This window comes from Arachis hypogaea, chromosome 2 (assembly GCF_003086295.3).
Source record: "Arachis hypogaea cultivar Tifrunner chromosome 2, arahy.Tifrunner.gnm2.J5K5, whole genome shotgun sequence".
NCBI classification, from domain to species: domain Eukaryota; kingdom Viridiplantae; phylum Streptophyta; class Magnoliopsida; order Fabales; family Fabaceae; genus Arachis; species Arachis hypogaea.
Window position 1 is genome coordinate 16,924,671 of NC_092037.1, and position 20,589 is coordinate 16,945,259.

At 37.4% G+C, this 20,589-nt stretch overlaps 1 protein-coding gene across 1 annotated transcript; it reads left to right on the plus strand.

Moving 5' to 3' along the window:
• Window positions 1-8,609: 8,609 nt before the first annotated feature.
• Window positions 8,610-9,074, plus strand: LOC112718542 (eukaryotic translation initiation factor 5-like). The gene has a single exon (XM_025770214.3). It carries the CDS (start codon window positions 8,610-8,612, stop codon window positions 9,072-9,074), a length of 465 nt encoding a protein of 154 aa, XP_025625999.1.
• The last annotated feature ends 11,515 nt before the right edge of the window (window positions 9,075-20,589 follow it).

The window sequence follows — 20,589 nt, forward strand, 5'->3', positions numbered from 1 at the left end:
TGACTCTGTTTTGAGAGAAGCTCTTCATGCTTCCTCTCCATGGTGACAGAGGGATATCCTTGAGCCTTAAACACAAAGGATTCTTCATTCACTTGAATGATCAATTCTCCTCTGTCCACATCAATCACAGCCTTTGCTGTGGCTAGGAAGGGTCTGCCAAGGATGATAGATTCATCCATGCTCCTCCCAGTCTCTAGGACTATGAAATCAGCAGGGATGTAATGGTCTTCAATCTTAACCAGAACATCCTCTACAAGTCCATAAACTTGTTTTCTTGAATTGTCTGCCATCTCTAGTGAGATTCTTGCAGCTTGTACCTCAAAGATCCCTAGCTTCTCCATTACAGAGAGAGGCATGAGGTTTATACTTGATCCTAAGTCACACAGAGCCTTCTTGAAGGTCATGGTGCCTATGGTACAATGTATTGAGAACTTCCCAGGATCTTGTCTCTTTTGAGGTAATTTCTGCCTATACAAGTCATCCAGTTCTTTGGTGAGCAAAGGAGGTTCATTCTCCCAAGTTTCATTACCAAATAACCTGTCATTTAGCTTCATGATTGCTCCAAGGTACTTGGCAACTTGCTCTTCAGTGACATATTCATCCTCTTCAGAGGAAGAATACTCATCAGAGCTCATGAATGGCAGAAGTAAGTCCAATGGAATCTCTATGGTCTCATTTTGAGCCTCAGATTCCCATGGTTCCTCATTAGGGAACTCATTGGAGGCCAGTGGACGTCCATTGAGGTCTTCCTCAGCGGCGTTCACTGCCTCTTCCTCCTCTCCAAATTTGGCCATGTTAATGGCCTTGCACTCTCCTTTTGGATTTTCTTCTGTATTGCTTGGAAGAGTACTAGGAAGGAGTTCAGTAATTTTCTTGCTCAGCTGTCCCACTTGTGCCTCCAAGTTTCTAATGGAGGATATTGTTTCATTCATGAAACTTTGAGTGGTTTTGATTAGATCAGAGACCATGGTTGCTAAGTCAGAGTGGTTCTGCTTAGAATTCTCTGTCTGTTGCTGAGAAGATGATGGAAAAGGCTTGCCATTGCTAAACCTGTTTCTTCCACCATTATTGTTGTTGAAACCTTGTTGAGGTCTCTGTTGATCCTTCCATGAGAGATTTGGATGATTTCTCCATGAAGAATTGTAGGTGTTTCCATAGGGTTCTCCCATGTAATTCACCTCTTCCATTGAAGGGTTCTCAGGATCATAAGCTTCTTCTTCAGATGAAGCATCCTTAGTACTGCCTGGTTGTTGAGCGGATAATTTGTACGCTTTTTGGCATTATTTTTAGTATATTTTTAGTATGATCTAGTTAGTTTTTAGTATATTTTTATTAGTTTTTAGTTAAAATTCACTTTTCTAGACTTTACTATGAGTTTGTGTGTTTTTCTATGATTTCAGGTATTTTCTGGCTGAAATTGAGGGACCTGAGCAAAAATCTGATTCAGAGACTAAAAAGGACTGCAGATGCTGTTAGATTCTGACCTCCCTGCACTCGAAGTGGATTTTCTGGAGCTACAGAAGCCCAATTGGTGCGCTCTCAATGGCGTTGGAAAGTAGACATCCTGGGCTTTCCAGCAATATATGATAGTCGTTACTTTGACCAAGATTTGATGGCCCAAACCGGCGTTCAAAGTCACCATCAGAATTCCCAGCGTTAAACGCCGGAACTGGCACAAGGATGGGAGTTAAACGCCCAAACTGGCATAAAAGCTGGCGTTTAACTCCAAGAAGAGTCTCTACACGAAAATGCTTCAATGCTCAGCCCAAGCACACACCAAGTGGGCCCGGAAGTGGATTTTTATGTCATTTACTCATCTCTGTAAACCCTAAGCTGCTAGTTCTTTATAAGTAGGACCTTTTACTATTGTATTTTCATCTTTTTGATCACTTTAGATCTCTAGATCATCTTTGGACGTCTAGTTCATAGATTATTGGGGGGCTGGCCTCTCGGCCATGCCTAGACCTTGTTCTTATGTATTTTCAACGGTGGAGTTTCTACACACCATAGATTAAGGTGTGGAGCTCTGCTGTACCTCGAGTATTAATGCAATTACTATTGTTCTTCTATTCAATTCCGCTTGTTCTTGTTCTAAGATATCACTTGTTCTTCAACTTGATGAATGTGATAATCCGTGACACTCATCATCATTCTCACCTATGAACGTGTGCCTGACAATCACCTCCGTTCTACCTTAGATTGGGTGGATATCTCTTGGATTCTTTAACCGGAATCTTCGTGGTATAAGCTAGAACTGATGGCGGCATTCAAGAGAATCCGGAAGGTCTAAACCTTGTCTGTGGTATTCTGAGTAGGATTCAATGATTGAATGACTGTGACGAGCTTCAAACTCCTGAAGGCTGGGCGTTAGTGACAGACGCAAAAGAATCACTGGATTCTATTCCAACCTGATTGAGAACCGACAGATGATTAGCCGTGCCGTGACAGGGTGCGTTGAACATTTTCACTGAGAGGATGGGAGGTAGCCACTGACAATGGTGAAACCCTACATACAGCTTGCCATGGAAAGGAGTAAGAAGGATTGGATGAAGACAGTAGGAAAGCAGAGAGACGGAAGGAACACAGCATCTCCATACGCTTATCCGAAATTCCTACTAATGAATTGCATAAGTATCTCTATCTTTATCTTTATGTTTTATTCATCATTCATAACCATTTGAGTTTGCCTGACTAAGATTTACAAGGTGACCATAGCTTGCTTCATACCAACAATCTCTGTGGGATCGACCCTTACTCGCGTAAGGTTTATTACTTGGACGACCCAGTACACTTGCTGGTTAGTTGTGCGAAGTTGTGTTTATGCCATGGTATTGAACACCAAGTTTTTGGATTCATTACCGGGGATTATTTGAGTTGTGAAAAGTATTGATCACAATTTCGTGCACCATTGGTGCAGCTTGCATTCCAGACAGACTTTGAGAAATCATATTGACTTGCTGAGTCAATATTTTGTTCTGAGCCAGAATGGCATTCAAAGTATCAATCTCAAGAACTCTTTTCTTCTGATTCGTCCCATTGTTCACAGGATTCCTTTCAGAAGTGTACATGAATTGGTTATTTGCAACCATTTCAATGAGTTCTTGAGCTTCTGTAGGCGTCTTCTTCAGATGAAGAGATCCTCCAGCAGAGCTATCCAAAGACATCTTGGATAGTTCAGAGAGACCATCATAGAAAATACCTATGATGCTCCATTCAGAAAGCATGTCAGAAGGACACTTTCTGATCAATTGTTTGTATCTTTCCCAAGCTTCATAGAGGAATTCTCCTTCCTTCTGTCTGAAGGTTTGGACTTCCACTCTAAGCTTACTCAATTTTTGAGGTGGGAAGAACTTTGCCAAGAAGGCATTGACTAGCTTTTCCCAAGAGTTCAGGATTTCTTTAGGTTGTGAGTCCAACCATATCCTAGCTCTGTCTCTTACAGCAAAAGGGAATAGCATAAGTCTGTAGACCTCAGGGTCAACCCCATTAGTCTTGACAGTGTCACAGATTTGCAAGAATTCAGCTAAAAACTGATGAGGATCTTCCAATGGAAGTCCATGAAACTTGAAATTCTGTTGCATTAGAGAAACTAATTGAGGCTTAAGCTCAAAGTTGTTTGCTCTAATGGCAGGGATAGAGATGCTTCTCCCATAGAAGTCGGGAGTAGGTGCAGTAAAGTCACCCAGCACCTTCCTTGCATTGTTGGGATTGTTGTTGTTTTCGGCTACCATGGGTTCTTCTTCTTTGAAGATTTCTGTTAGGTCCTCTACAGAGAGTTGTGCCTTAGCTTCTCTTAGCTTTCGCTTCAAGGTCCTTTCAGGTTCAGGGTCAGCCTCAGCAAGAATGCTTTTGTCTTTGCTCTTGCTCATATGAAAGAGAAGAGAACAAGAAAATATGGAATCCTCTATGTCACAGTATAGAGATTCCTTGAGGTGTCAGAGGAAAAGAAAAATAGAAGGAAGAGGGAGAAGAATTCGAACTTAGTGAGATAGAGTTCAAATTGTGCATTGAGGAGGAGTGGTATTCCATAAATAGAAGGATGTGAGAAGAGGGGAAGAGATTTTCGAAAATTAAGTAAAAGATTTTAAAAACATTTTGAAAAACATTAATTGATTTTCGAAAACCAAAAGTGGAAAAGAAATTAAGTGATTTTTGAAAAAGATTTTGAAATGAGAAATTAAAAAGATATGATTGAAAACTATTTTGAAAAAGATGTGATTAAAGAGATATGATTGAGAAGATATGATTTGAAAAACATTATAAAAAGATTTGATTTTGAAAATTTTGAAAACCTGAAAAAAATTTGAATTAAAAACAGAATCTTCCCTCTTGTGCCATCCTGGCGTTAAACGCCCAGAATGGTGCACATTCTGGCGTTTAACGCCCAAAGCACTACCTTTTTGGGCGTTAAACGCCCAGCCAGGCACCCTGGCTGGCGTTTAAACGCCAGTTTTCCTTCTTCACTGGGCGTTTTGAACGCCCAGCTTTTTCTGTATAATTCCTCTGCTGCATGTACTGAATCTTTAGTCCTCTGTATTATTGACTTGAAAATATAACCAAGATCAAATAAACAATGCATGCAAGACACCAAACTTAAAATGAGACACTGGACTCAAACAAGAAACATAAAAATATTTTTTTGGTTTTTATGATTTTGTAATTTTTTTGGATTTTTCGAAAATTAAGTGAAAAGAAAATAAAGATATCAAAATTCTTAATTAGAATTCCAGGAATCATGCAATGTTAGTCTAAAGCTTTACTCTAAAGGAATTAGACATGGATAGCCAAGCTTCAACAGGACATTGCATTCAAGAGCTAAATTGATGAGAATCAATCAGCCTTGGTGATGATAAGAACATCACCTTGAAACACTAGAATTCATTCTTAAGAACTCTGAAAAAATACCTAATCTAAGCAACAAGATGAACCATCAGTTGTCCAAACTCAACAATCCCCGGCAACGGCGCCAAAAACTTGGTGCTGTTGGCGGATCGAAAATTTGGCACTGATGTTACAGGACCAAAAGCCTGCCGAAAACTCGAACAATCCCCGGCAACGGCGCCAAAAACTTGGTGCACGAAATTGTGATCATCAATGGTGCCATCAACATGGAACGCACAATTGCAATCTCAACTCTTTATCACAACTTCGCACTACTAACCAGCAAGTGTACTGGGTCGTCCAAGTAATAAACCTTACGCGAGTAAGGGTCGATCCCACAGAGATTGTTGGTATGAAGCAAGCTATGATTACCTTGTAAATCTCAGTCAGGCAGATTCAAATGGTTATAGATGATGAATAAAACATAAAGATAAAGATAGAGATACTTATGCAATTCATTGGTGAGAACTTCAGATAAGCGTATAAAGATGCTTTGTCCCTTCCGTCTCTCTGCTTTCCTACTGTCTTCATCCAATCCTTCTTACTCCTTTCCATGGCAAGCTGTATGTTGGGCATCACCGTTGTCAATGGCTACAGTCCCGTCCTCTCAGTGGAAATGTTCAATGCACCCTGTCACGGCACGGCTATCCAGCTGTCGGTTCTCCATCATGTCGGAATAGAATCCAGTGATTCTTTTGCGTCTGTCACTAACGCCCCACAATCGCGAGTTTGAAGCTCGTCACAGTTATTCAATCATTGAATCCTACTCAGAATACCACAGACAAGGTTTAGACCTTCCGGATTCTCTTGAATGCCGCCATCAATTCTAGCTTATACCACGAAGATTCCGGTTAAAGAACCCAAGAGATATCCACCCAATCTAAGGTAGAACGGAGGTGATTGACAGTCACACGTTCATAGGTGAGAATGATGATGAGTGTCACGGATCATCATATTCATCAAGTTGAAGAACAAGTGATATCTTAGAACAAGAACAAGCCGAATTGAATAGAAGAACAATAGTAATTGCATTAATACTCGAGGTACAGCAGAGCTCCACACCTTAATCTATGGTGTGTAGAAACTCCACCGTTAAAAATACATAAGAACAAGGTCTAGGCATGGCCATGAGGCCAGCCTCCCAAAGAGGGTTCAATCATACAAGCATGATCAAAAGATGAAAATACAATAGTAAAAGGTCCTATTTATAGGGAACTAATAGCTTAAGAATTACAAAGATGAGTAAAAGACATAAAAATCTACTTCCGGGCCCACTTGGTGTGTGCTTGGGCCAAGAACTGAAGCATTTTCGTGTAGAGACTTCTCTTGGAGTTAAACGCCAACTTTTGTGCCAGTTTGGGCGTTTAACTCCCACTTTGGTGCCAGTTCCGGCGTTTAACGCTGGGAATTCTGATGGTGACTTTGAACGCCGGTTTGGGCCATCAAATCTTGGGCAAAGTATGGACTATCATATATTGCTGGAAAGCCCAGGATGTCTACTTTCCAACGCCGTTGAGAGCGCACCAATTGGGCTTTTGTAGCTCCAGAAAATCTATTTTGAGTGCAGGGAGGTCAGAATCCAACAGCATCTGCAGTCCTTTTCAGTCTCTGAATCAGATTTTTGCTCAGGTCCCTCAATTTCAGCCAGAAAATACCTGAAATCACAGAAAAACACACAAACTCATAGTAAAGTCCAGAAAAGTGAATTTTAACTAAAAACTAATAAAAATATACTAAAAACTAACTAAATCCTACTAGAAACATACTAAAAACAATGCCAAAAAGCGTACAAATTATCCGCTCATCAATGATCAATCACTACGAGGTACCAGTGTTCATGACCTTCGTCAGTAGTTTCAGATACAGGGATAAAGACCTAATCAAGAGAAAGTCATTTTAGTTATTAAAATTATTTTATGCCAATATTTGCTAATATGAATTTAAATGATATAAACTTACTCTTTTTAAGCAGTCAACTTTGCCTAAATAAACATATGTGATACAAGACGGTAGACGGTTGGGATCCAATTTTGTTTTCTCTGACAGATACATTATTTCAGCCACTAGTTTATATGCGCAATACAAATAATAACTACCAATATTATTTTAGTATACACTTCTATATACTTACCGCAAAAGTTGTGGGTAAAAACCAATAACCACTTTCTCTGGTCAACCCTGTCTTCATCATATCTGCTACTAAGTCTAGCACAAGAGAAACGATTGGCTTTTCTGGCATCAAGCTCCTGAATACATCTCTGCGAGCTGTAAGCTCTGAAAATACTATATCCTCCTCGTAGCTGCCAAAGATAATTTAACATAAATAAAAATAGCTAAAAAAATTAACAACACCGTTAACAAATAAAATTCTAATTGAGTTTACTTACTTATCCATCAAATGATTACCATACAAGTATGCTGGAATTGCAAGTTCAGTATCGTCCAAACCCATTGAAACTGTTGGTCTAAAACAGACTTGCACCCAGTAAATGTATAAAAAAAACTGCTATAAGTGAAATAATAATAATAATAATAATAATAAACTACTTATTACTTAGTACTCACACTAGGTAGCTCTAATCCAGGAATATTGATTGGAGCAAGTGAATTTGTTCTCCTTTTTTTAGCAATGGAGAGATCTGTCTTAGCCGGTCGAACCGTGAACCGGTGAGCAAGACGGTTCGGCTAGAAGCTATAATCACTAAATTAAAAAATCGTTATTGAACCGTCGAACCGACTAGGAACCGATTGGTCGAACCGAACCGAAATCCGACCGGTTTTCAAAAAAACTTCACCAAACGGCGCCGTTTCGTTCATTGTGGAACAATGTTCTAAAAACCGGACCGGACAGGCCAGTTGAACCGGTTCAACCGGGAACCAGTGCAGAAAATAGTCTACTCCTCCTACTAAAACCGCTGATAACAAAACCGCTAGAAAATCGCTGAATCGGCCGGTTGGACCGGACCGGGAACCGACCTGTTTGTATAACACGCCGTCGTTTTGATTTTGTTAAGGGAAAAAAAAAAGAAAACCCACCTACCCCACGCGAGTTACTCCCCTCACCCCACCAAAACACCCCCTCCTTTGAAAGACAACACAGAACACACAGCAAGAGCAAGCCTTAGCTCTTCCCAAAATACAAACGAAGCACTCTGCCACTCTCTCACTCAAGCGACCATCCTCCTCCTTCCTCTCCAACTCGAGCTCCTCCCTCACTCCCACACATGCTTCATCCAGCCACCGCCGTCGAAGCCACCGCCTTGCTTGCCGGTCGTCTCCGGCGCTGTTCGAACTTCGAAGCCACCATCGTCGCCGCAACTGGTCTCGCCTCGTTCCTCCATCGTGCAACCACTGTCCCGCCACGTCGTCTCTGTTTCACCGCGTCAGCCCCACTGTCGTGCTCCTTGTCCCGCTCTGTGCTCTGTCTTGAAGGATCTAGTTCGTTCCTTAATTGATTGAGCAGGTAAGTACTTTCATCTTCCCCCTTGACTAAGCCTGGTCGAGTTGGATTTTTCACAATGATACTACAATCTCTGCTTTCTTTAGAAGTTTTTTTTAACCGTAATTGTTGTTTTAAACTTTTAATTGGTTAGTTAATCTATAAATTTTCATCTTGCTTCTTCAATTGTTGTTATCATTGGTCATTACTGTGATTTAGGATTGTTAATGATCTTGAATATTGATTTTGATATGATCTGATATGTAAGGGTTCTGAGAATGGTGACACTATGAACTATGCAACTGTGGTTAGGGAAGTGAAAGCATATTTGAAGAAAGGTGTTGCAGCGAAGGAATTGCAGTCACATATTGCTGCATTTCCTGTATCTGCTCAGGAGAAGATGAATGCACTTCTTGAAGGATTATTTGATGTCGTCGAAAAGGCGTTTGGAAAAGAAGCTACCAAGAGAAAGAATCACCTTGCTGGTGTAGTTGCTGGAGATGACGAGGGATCGCAGCTGTTATTACTCAATGCTGCTGAGGAGTTCTGTTACAAGAAAGGTAGCAATGAGTTTAATGAGGTTGCACTTTTTCTAAATTTCCTCTATGATGTTGATTTGGTGGAAGAAGAGCACGTTGTGCATTCGTATTCAAAGGGACTGAAGGGTGATAAAAAGGACTCTCAAATATGGAAGAATGCTCAACCATTCATTGATTGTCTTCGGAATGCTGAATCAGAATCGGAGGAAGAATGAGAAAAGTTTGTGCTCAGTTATTGAATTAGTGGAACTGCATATTCAAGGGTTTAATGTGGATTTCAGTGTTTCTTTTAAGTATTTTCATTTGTTGAATTGGTTTCTCTCTTAGAGATGAATCAGAATCAGAATGCTATCCATCCAGGATGGTTAAACTAGTTAGCTATATGTTATAGAACTCTGGTTTTGGTCGTTTCTGCTTCTCCTGTATAATACTTAAGTGGTTCTTGATGTTTGAAATGGCTTGTACTTGCTTCTTAAGCAAAACCATGAGAGATAAATGTAACACTGATGTTAGTTTTGCAGTTTATTGTTGCTTCTTAGTCTTAGGCATTGCCATATTTGAAAGGATAAAAATACAAACATCGAGAAGTGAAAGTATTTATGGAGATGCATATTTTTATGGTTTTAGGATTTCAACAAAACTAAACAAAAAGAAGCCATTTTTTTCGATTGACTAGGTTACAACTTACAACAGAACTTGGTATTACAGTAGAAGTAGCATCACCTTGTCCTAACTGCACACAACCAGTGTTGATATTACAGCAAAAATAGCATCACCTTGTCCTAACTGCACACAACCAATGACGCTCCTAAAGTGATGAGAAAGGTTTTATGTGACTTTGATTGGTACCAACTTTGAATTGGTACCAACGATTTAAGTATACTACTAGTCTCCTACTTGCCAATAAACTTATCATAATGTAGTGGCAACAATTCAGTAGTTTTTGGATTAATCCTCATTGCTTCTAACTAGTATTGTCCTATCTGAAGAGGTTCAATCTTGATAAACAACTAAGTATTACCCTCATTGCTTCTACTGGTATATAACAAATACTTCAATCTTGATATACAAAATGATATTTCATTAACCAACACAATTTAGTGCAATGCTACAACAGGTTTAGTGTGGTTTTAGTCATCTTTAAGCCAATGACGGATCACAAATACAACAAAATAAATGCAAATTCCTATAGAAATCGATAAACCAATGATCCTAACAAACAAAGAGGATTGATATGCATCCTGAATAAAAGCATTTCATAGCCAATACCACACAAGAGACATAATGGAACCAATTGTAGCCCCAACAACCACCTGGATGAAGAATGGGTATAGGCTGTGTATCCATCATTATACCCAGCAATATGACCTCACGTATCATACCAGCATTCCCAAAGTTCAGAACTAGAACAGAAGCATCAAACGATAAAGGACAACTAGCTATCAATTGTCCATAAAATATAGGTTCATAACGGCCCCTCTGAACAAATGTGTTCCATGCATCTTCAACAATTTGAGGATCTGGTGCATTCAGAGATTTTTGAAGCAAAACTGCCATCAAAACCATGATAGTTAATCAATGTACAGAGAATTAAATGAAAAAGCGGGAGAAAAAAGAGAGGAATGGAGAAAGAGAAGGGGGGTGGGATAATGAAAATTACATCTACAATCAGTAAGGCATTTAAAATTATCAAATATTCTGCAACATCCAAGTTACAGTATTTAAAGTTATTGCCCACTCTAGATGAATAAACTCAAGCACTACTATAAGCAGTCTTAAAAATTCAACTTAAATAGAGAGTTTTAACACTATGATTTAATAAAGCCCACAACTGTGAAGAGATATTAGAGCAATATTTGGTAAATATACAAATATTCAAAGTGCTATAGGGATAGAGTTTTCATATAAAAAGCATTAGTAACTAGAGTTTTCCTATAAAAAGCATTGATGATGATAATAATAATAATAACAACAACAATAACAATAATGATAATTACAACAGTTTCTGCTCAAGATATCAAGATTATATTAACTAACCTTTTGGATCATTGATAGTCTTAGATCCAGCACAGCACAGTGAAAGGGGTTGATAGAATGATTTTAAGAGATTGTGATTAGGTGGTTACACATTCTGTTTTTTCCTCCAGTTTTTGAGTTTAGGGTGGTAGTTATCTTTTCAGTATAGCCTTGTAAGTACTAGGTTCTGGTGGTGAACAAATCTATATATTTAAAAAAGTGAAACTTGTTTAGTGCAATTTTGATGAACAAGGTGCTTGTAGTTGGGAACTCAAATCTTCTATCCCATTTTTCTGTGTGAATAATTTTGAAGATGTTGGGTTTGAGAATCTTGAAATAGAAGAAAAAGGGAGGTCTCATGATTTTACAGGTGTTAGATTTTCATTGAAAGAACTAAGGAGACAGGAAAATCCAAAAATGGGATAGAAGATTTCACTTCCCTAATGAGACTTGTACCTTACTCATTGATTTTCTTTACTAATGTCATATTCCCAATCCCCCCAATTTATGTCATGTGCAAGGAGTAATTGTTACTTGTTAGTTCCTATAAATAAATTAAAAAAGAAAAAAAATTGTTTTTTATTCTATGGTCATCTTGAATAGCTTATTCTTGGTATAAAGTATAGGAAGCATTTCAAGTGCACCGGGAGTACCGGTGCACCAGTTGTTTTAACCGTTGATCTGAATTATAAAAAATATATATAATATATATTAATTGAAATCAACGGTTAAAACAACTGGTACACCGGTGCTCCCTGGAGCACTTGAAATGTTTCCTAAAGTATAAACCACTTCTTCCTAGTTATCATACAAAATGCCTTTGTATTATAGATAGAGGTTCTTATACCCAAATAATTTTTACCAAGTTTTCAATGCCTAGCAAGTAAATATTGTAAATATGTATTATTTAGGGTCACTTTGATAAAAAGATAATATTATGTTGGTGTTGTAAAAACTGATTAAATTATAGTATCTGTATTTTAATCCTATCATGAAAATTTGTTCAAACACATTTGTCCCTCTCAAAGCAGCTTCTTTCTTCTTTCTTTTTCATTTTTTCTTTAAGAAAAATAATTTTGTAGACTTTCAAAGCATACTACAACTAATTGGGCTACTATAGTAATACTTCTAATTGAGCTACTCATGGCTATTTGGCCCCATTTCTGTTACAGAAATTTAAACTAATCGTCTCTCTTTCCTTTTTCTTTTTTAATTTATTTATTTTTTATCCTATTTCCTTAATACATTTTTTACCTCAGATAAAGAAAACGTGTTAAAATCAGATATTAAAATTCAAAGTAGGTTTGGTACCGGTTATTTCTTGTGTTTATTATGTACAAGAACAAATCAAACCTACATATAAAATGAAGAACCATGAACAGGAGGGTTTATTATTTGCTTGGAATGTGGGGTGTAGAAGTATCATTTTGGAGGGTGATGCAGAGTTATCGAGAGAGAGAAGACAAGAATTCAACCATTCTCACAATGGCACTACTGCAGGATATCCTTAAATATGTTGGCTGGTTTATAGGTTTAGTAGTTGTATAGTTGTATTGTTTCTAGGGAATATAATAAAGCGACCAATTTTCTAGATCAGCAACATAATAAGCATAAAAGTATATCAAGCAATTAATCCTACAAGAGAATCCAAGCATGCAGCTGTTACAAGGCGCCCTTCCAAGTTTAGTAAGGAAAGCTTTTGCAACCCTGAAATGAACCAGGACATCATCGAAAATTAATGAAGTATAGATAATTATGAAATACTGAAACTCAAGAATTCTGTTCAAACTGGCAAGTTGAGATGCTAGTATTGTATATCGGTACTGTTTATAGTTCACACTGTAACATGTCTACTTACTAACATAAACAATATCAACTACAGAAATTACAAGGACAAATGGAAAAATAAAGAGACTTTTCCAAGAATGATTTATACAACTGAAGTCTACATCAAAGAAATGAAGCACAAGGAAGATTGGATATATAACTGAAATTTTTCCCTCGAAAAGACAAACTGATTGGTTGATAGCTGCATTCAGAATTATAACCATATATTCACATAAAAACAGAAAACAAAGAAAAATCCATGAAAGAAGATTAAAATGCTAGGTTGAACCTATAAAATAAAATCCTGATTGTTCTGAACCGTGAACCGGTATAAAAAACAATTCGATCATATATTAAAATCGAAAGATTCAGAAACCGTCGTTGGACCGTCGAACCGGTCGAAAATCATTCGGTCGAACCGAATTGGGACCCGACCGATTTTCTAAAATTTGCTCAAAACGGTGCCGTTGGTTAGGGGAACCCTAACCAGTAACCAAAACGCGCAGCACCTTCTTGGCCTCTCCTCTCTCACAGTCTCACTCAGCCACTCTCCTCCTCCTCACTCCCTCACTTCCCCCTCTCTCTGGCCTCTGAACGAACACACTGAAGAACGCAGAGAAGACAGAAGAGAACTCGAACGCAGCTTGGAGGAAGCACCGAAGCAGCCATCTCTCATCGCCGTTCCTCAACGTCCAGCCACCGCCGCTGCTACAGCTTCAGTGCAACGTTGCCCTTGTTCGCCGCCGATCCGCCTCCTTTTTGGCCAAGCTTCTGCGTCTGTTTTTTGGCCAACCCTCGTTCGAGCTGCTTAGCCCTCTGTTCAGTCCTCTATGCAGCGTGTTCGAGCCTCTGTTCAGCCTCTGTTCCGCGGCCTTTCAGCCACCGTTCCGCCATTGTCTGCCTCCATTCAGCCATCTCCGTCGCGATTTAAAGCTCATCCCTTTCCCTGTACTGTTTTGCTTTCAGAACTGCTCATCCTAGGGTGATTTTTTCCTCCTTCTTGTTCTTTTTTGTATTAATTATTGTTTTTTTATTGTTGTTTTCATGGTTAGTATGTTTTCTAGTGCTTATTTTGTTGTTAGTTTGCTGTAGTTTAAAATGTTAATTCTTCTTGTTATTTTGATTTTCAGTTTTAATTGATCTTATTAACTTGTTAATTTGATAAATTATTGTTTTGGTGTTGTTCTCTACCTTTTGATTGTTATATTATGTTTTGTTGTGGTTGATTTAATAAATTGTTCATTGAGTGGAAGATGAAAACTTGCCATGGTAAAATTGCTCCTGCCATGTTAAACTGATCCTAATTGTTTAGTATGGCTCAATCCATGCTTCCAAAGAGATTCTACCACCATGCTTGGACCTTCTCTCTGAGGTTGGTCCTGTGACGATTAAGGATGTAAATCTTGTGTCCCACTTTAGGAATTAACTTTTTAGTTTCTTTTTTAAATTGGGTATCGAAATTTTGTTTGTTGATCCTAGTAATTTTGTTTGTTGATATGTGAATATATTCTTTCATATTCCTCACTAAGTCGTAGTGATCTGTATGCCTTTGATCCCATAGCCTTTGTATTGTTGCATATTGGTAGATAGAAGGTATCAAATTTTGTGACATATCTATTATGTTGCTTATCTAGAAAATTGGTCGCTTTATTACATTCCCTAGAAACAATACAACTATACAACTACTAAACCTATAAACCAGCCAACATATTAAAGGATATCCTTCAGTGGTGCCATTGTGAGAATGGTTGAATTCTTGTCTTCTCTCTCTGGAAACAATTTAAGAAATTTAGGAGTACATATTTATTAGTCTCTAAAATTTGAACTATTAGTCTCTAAAATTTGAGTTAGGTAATTTAGTATTTTTAATGATGATGTTTAGGATAAAATAAATTTCTATGCAGACTTCAGCATCAGGTAGAGCATGTAGAGATGCTGCAGCACGCGCTATGCGGGGTTGGCACTCACAACGTCTACTAGGCAATGGTGAAGTTGGTGACGCCATTATTAAGGTCTGGTACAATTCTGAAGTTGTGATTAATTGACATTTTCTCTGTCCTTGTTTTTACTTTTTACACTGTATAATTGTTTAATACTTTTGTTTTTCTTAGGATAGGAATTCTGTGTCTATGCAAAAACGTGAAAAAGAGCAGCTTAAAAGCATCAGTATGGCCCTTCATCCTATTGCTACCATTCCTAACAGGATTGTAGTTGTTAAATGATTCTCTCAGTATTTGATTCCCTTCACTTTGGCTCAGATTTACTTAAACGCAAGAAACCATCGTATATGGACAATGCAGTCAAAGCTACACGTACTAAACCGTGTAAACCACAGTAAGACACATTTACTTCATTTTCTACAGCTCTGTTTATCCTTTGTGTTAAGCTTACTACTTATCTGTTTGTATGGTTAATGGTTGAAATATGCTGCCAGCCTATGCTTGGCACTTTAGTTCACTCGCTGACTTGCCTGCCTGTGTTGATATATGTGACTGGTAGAGATACAGCTGTGATTGATATTGGACCTCCTGCTGATTGGGTAAAAATCAATGTGCAAAAAACTGTAAGTAGCTTATCTTGTGTTCAAGTAGAATATAATTTTTATATGCAATTTCCTCATTGCAATCGAAACTTTTGTGTGCAGAAGGATTGCTTTGAGGTATATGCTTTAGTTCCTGGTCTACTTCGAGAAGAGGCAATAGCATATATTAGGAAAGAGAAGAGGTATATACTTTAGTTCCTGGTGAAAATATAACAGATTTCAGTCTGACATCTGCTGCATTGGATACTGATGAGCGGATAATTTATACGCTTTTTGGCATTGTTTTTATATAGTTTTTAGTAAGTTTGAGCTACTTTTAGGGATGTTTTCATTAGTTTTTATGTTAAATTCACATTTCTAGACTTTACTATGAGTTTGTGTGTTTTTCTATGATTTCAGGTAAATTCTGACTGAAATTGAGGGATTTGAGCAAAACTCTGAAGAAGGCTGACAAAAGGACTGCTGATGTTGTTGGAATCTGACCTCCTTGCACTCAAAATGGATTTTCTGGAGCTACAGAACTCCAATTGGCTCGCTCTCAACGGCGTTGGAAAGTAGACATCCAGGGATTTCCAGCAATATATAATAGTCCATACTTTATTCGAAGAATGACGACGTAACTTGGCGTTGAACGCCAAGTTCATGCTGCTGTCTGGAGTTAAACGCCAGAAAAACGTCATGATCCGGAGTTGAACGCCCAAAACACATCATAACTCAGAGTTCAACTCCAAGAGAAGCCTCAGCTCGTGGATTGATCAAGCTCAGCCCAAGCATACACCAAGTGGGCCCCGGAAGTGAATTTATGCATCAATTACTTACTCATGTAAAACCCTAGGAGCTAGTTTATTATAAATAGAACATTTATCTATTGTATTAGACATCTTTTGACAGTTTAATCTCTAGACGCCTAGTCCTTAGACCAGGGGGGCTGGCCATTCGGCCATGCCTGAACCTTTCACTTATGTATTTTCAACAGTGTAGTTTCTGCACACCATAGATTAAGGGTGTGGAGCTCTGCTGTACCTCAAGTTTCAATACAATTACTATTACTTTCTATTCAATTCTCTTTTATTCTTATTCCAAGATATTCATTCGCACCCAAGAACATGATGAATGTGATGATAAGTAACCCTCATTATCATTCTCACTTATGAACGCACGTGATTGACAACCACTTCCGTTCTACATGCAACAGAGCTTGAATGTGTATCTCTTAGATTCCCCAACAGAATCTTCGTGGTATAAGCTAGATAGATGGCGGCATTTATGAGGATCCGGAAAGTCTAACCTTGTCTGTGGTATTCCGAGTAGGATCCTGGGAATCCGGAAAGTCTCACCTTGTCTGTGGTATTCCGAGTAGGATTCCGGTAATGAATGACTGTGACGTGCTTCAAACTTGCAAGTGCTGGGCGTTAGTGACAGACGCAAAAGAATCAAGGGATTCTATTCCAGTAGGCGCAGGAACCAACCAGTGATTAGCCGTGCTGTGACAGAGTGCGTGAGCGTAGTTTTCACTGCGAGGATGGGATGTAGCCATCAACCATGGGTGATGCCTCCAGACGATTAGCCATGCGAGTGACAGCCGCAGAGGATCATTTTCCCGAGAGGATTGAAAGTAGCCACCGCTGATGGTGAACCCCTATACACAGCTTGCCATGGAAAAGAGTAAGAAGGATTGAGTTAAAGCAGTGGGAAAGCAGGCGTTCTTGAGCCATACAGTATCTCCATTCGCTTGTCTAAAATTCTCACCTTCAACTGGTGCCACAATAATAATTTCATACAACTTAAAGAACAGTGATCACAATTTCGTCCACCAAGTTTTTGGCGCCATTGCCGGGGATTGTTCGAGTATGGACAACTGACGGTTCATCTTGTTGCTCAGATTAGGTAATTTTCTTTTCAAAAACTTTTTCAAAAAAAAAAATTTTTCTTTCTTTTTCGTTTTTCCAAAAATGTTTTCGAAAACAAAAAGTAATAAAAATACAAAAAAATTAGAAAATCATAAAAATCAAAAATATTTTGTGTTCTTGTTTGAGTCTTGTGTTAATTTTTAAGTTTGGTGTCAATTGCATGCTTTTAAAAAATTTTCTTGCATTTTTCGAAAATCTCATTCATTCATAGTGTTCTTCATGATCTTCAAGTTGTTCTTGATAAGTCCTCTTGTTTGATCTTGATGTTTTCTTATTTTGTGTCTTTCCTTGTTTTTCTTGTGCACTTTTGCATTCATATTTTCCATGCATTAAAGATTTCTAAGTTTGGTGTCTTGCATGTTTTCTTTGCATCAAAAATTTTTCAAAATAATGTTCTTGATGTTCATCATGATCTTCAAAGTGTTCTTGGTGTTCATCTTGATATTCATAGCATTCTTGCATGCATTCATTGTTTTGATCTAAAAATTTCATGCATTGAGTATTTTTGTTGTTTTTCTTTCTCATAATTAAAATATTCAAAAAATCAAAAAAATATCTTTTCCTTATTTTCCTCCAAATTTTTGAAATTTTGGGTTGACTTGGTCAAAATTTTTTTTAAATTAGTTGTTTCTTACAAGTCAAGTCAAAATTTAAATTTTAAAAATCTTATCTTTTCAAAATCTTTTTCAAAAATCATATCTTTTTCATTTTTTATAATTTTCGAAAATTTCAAAAATCTTTTTCAAAATATTTTCAAAATCTTTTTCTTATCTTTTATATCTAATTTTCGAAAATTAACTAACAAGTAATGTGATTGGTTCAAAAATTTGAAGTTTGTTACTTTCTTGTTAACAAAGGTTCAATCTTTAAGTTCTAGAATCTTATCTTGTAGTTTCTTGTTAGTTAAGTAATTTTAAAAATTAAATCTTTTTCAAAATATCTTTTTCTTAAAAATCTTTTTATCTTTTTATCTTATCTTTTTCAAAAACTTTATCTTTTTCAAAATTTGATTTCAAAATATCTTATCTAACTTCTTATCTTCTTATCTTTTTCAAAATTTGATTTCAAATCTTTTTCAAATCAACTAACTAACTTTTTGTTTGTTTCTTATCTTTTTCAAAACCAACTAACTACCTATCCCTCTCTAAATTTCGAAAATTCTCCCTCTCTTTTTCAAAAATTCTTTTTGTTTTAAATTTTAATTTTAATTATATTTTGTCTTTGATTTTCGAAAATTACTAACCTCTTTTTCAAAAATTATTTTCGAAATTTCTCTTCTCTTCTCTTATTCTATTTAATTTATTTATTTACTAACAATTCTCTTCACTTCTCTTCATCTCAAATCACCACCTCTATCCTTACCCATTCTTCTTCACTCTTCTTCCCTTTCTTCTTCTACTAACATAAAGGAATCTCTATACTGTGACATAGATGATTCCACTTTCTTTTCTTGTTCTCTTCTTCCCTATATGAGCAGGAACAAGGAAAAAGACAAAAGATTCCACCTCTGAGTCATGGGAGATGGAAAGACTAATATAAGCCGTCATAGCTCAGTGGTAGAACATGTGGCTGCAAATCAAGAGATCCCTGAGATACCTCAGGGGATAAATTATCCTCCACACAACTATTGGGAGCAAATAATGATAAAAACACCAAAATCACTAGGGATCATGCAACAGAAGCAAGGAAGAGACATAAAGGAGCTCAAAAAGCACCATTGGATCTTCAAGAAGGCGCCACCCTCACTCAGGTGGACTCATTCCTTGTTCTAAAATTTTTTTTTCTACTTTTCGTTTTTTTTTATATGTTTATCTACTTCATGATCATTAGTATGTAGTAACTATGCCTTAAAGATTATGAATAATTCCATGAATCCTTCACCTCTCTTAAATGAAAAATGTTTTAATTCAAAAGAATAAGAAGTACATAAATTTTGAATTTATCCTTGAATTTAATTTAATTATATTGATGTGGTGACAATACTTTTTGTTTTCTGAATGAATGATTGAACAGTGCATATGTCTTTTGATATTGTTGTTTATGAGTGTTAAAATTGTTGGTTCTTGAAAGAATGATGAACAAAGAGAAATGTTATTGATGATCTGAAAAAAATCATGAAATTGATTCTTGAAGCAAGAAAAAGCAGTGAAAAAGCAAAAGCTTGTGAAAAAAAATGGCGAAAAATTGAGAAAGAAAAAGAAGGAGCAGTAGAAAAAGCCAATAGCCCTTAAAACCAAAAGGCAAGGGTAAAAAGGATCCAAGGCTTTGAGCATCAATGGATAGGAGGGCCCAAGGAAATTAAATCCAGGCCTAAGCGGCTAAATCAAGCTGTCCCTAACCATGTGCTTGTGTCATGAAGGTCCAAGTGAAAAGCTTGAGACTGAGTGGTTAAAGTCGTGATCCAAAGCAGAAGAGTGTGCTTAAGAGCTCTGGACACCACTAACTGGGGACTCTAGCAAAGCTGAGTCACAATCTGAAAAGGTTCACCCAGTTATGTGTCTGTGGCATTTGTGTATCCGGTGGTAATACTGGAAAACAAAGTGCTTAGGGCCACGGCCAAGACTCATAAGTAGCTGTGTTCAAGAATCAACATGCTTAACTAGGAAAGTCAATAACACTATCCGAAATTCTAAGTTCCTAGAGAAGCCAATCACTCTAAACTTCAAAGGAAAAAGTGAGATGCCAAAACTGTTCAGAAGCAAAAAGCTACAAGTCCCGCTCATCTAATTAAATTAATATTCATTGATATTCTGGAATTTATAGTATATTCTCTTCTTTTATCCTAATTGATTTTCAGTTGCTTGGGGACAAGCAACAATTTAAGTTTGGTGTTGTGATGAGCGGATAATTTATACGCTTTTTGGCATTGTTTTTATATAGTTTTTAGTAAGTTTGAGCTACTTTTAGGGATGTTTTCATTAGTTTTTATGTTAAATTCACATTTCTGGAGTTTACTATGAGTTTGTGTGTTTTTCTATGATTTCAGGTAAATTCTGACTGAAATTGAGGGATTTGAGCAAAACTCTGAAGAAGGCTGACAAAAGGACTGCTGATGCTGTTGGAATCTGACCTCCCTGCACTCAAAATGGATTTTCTGGAGCTACAGAACTCCACTTGGCGCGCTCTCAACGGCGTTGGAAAGTAGACATCCAGGGCTTTCCAGCAATCTATAATAGTCCATACTTTATTCGAAGAATGACGACGTAACTTGGCGTTGAACGCCAAGTTCATGCTGCTGTCTGGAGTTAAACGCCAGAAAAACGTCATGATCCGGAGTTGAACGCCCAAAACACATCATAACTCAGAGTTCAACTCCAAGAGAAGCCTCAGCTCGTGGATTGATCAAGCTCAGCCCAAGCATACACCAAGTGGGCCCCGGAAGTGAATTTATGCATCAATTACTTACTCATGTAAAACCCTAGGAGCTAGTTTATT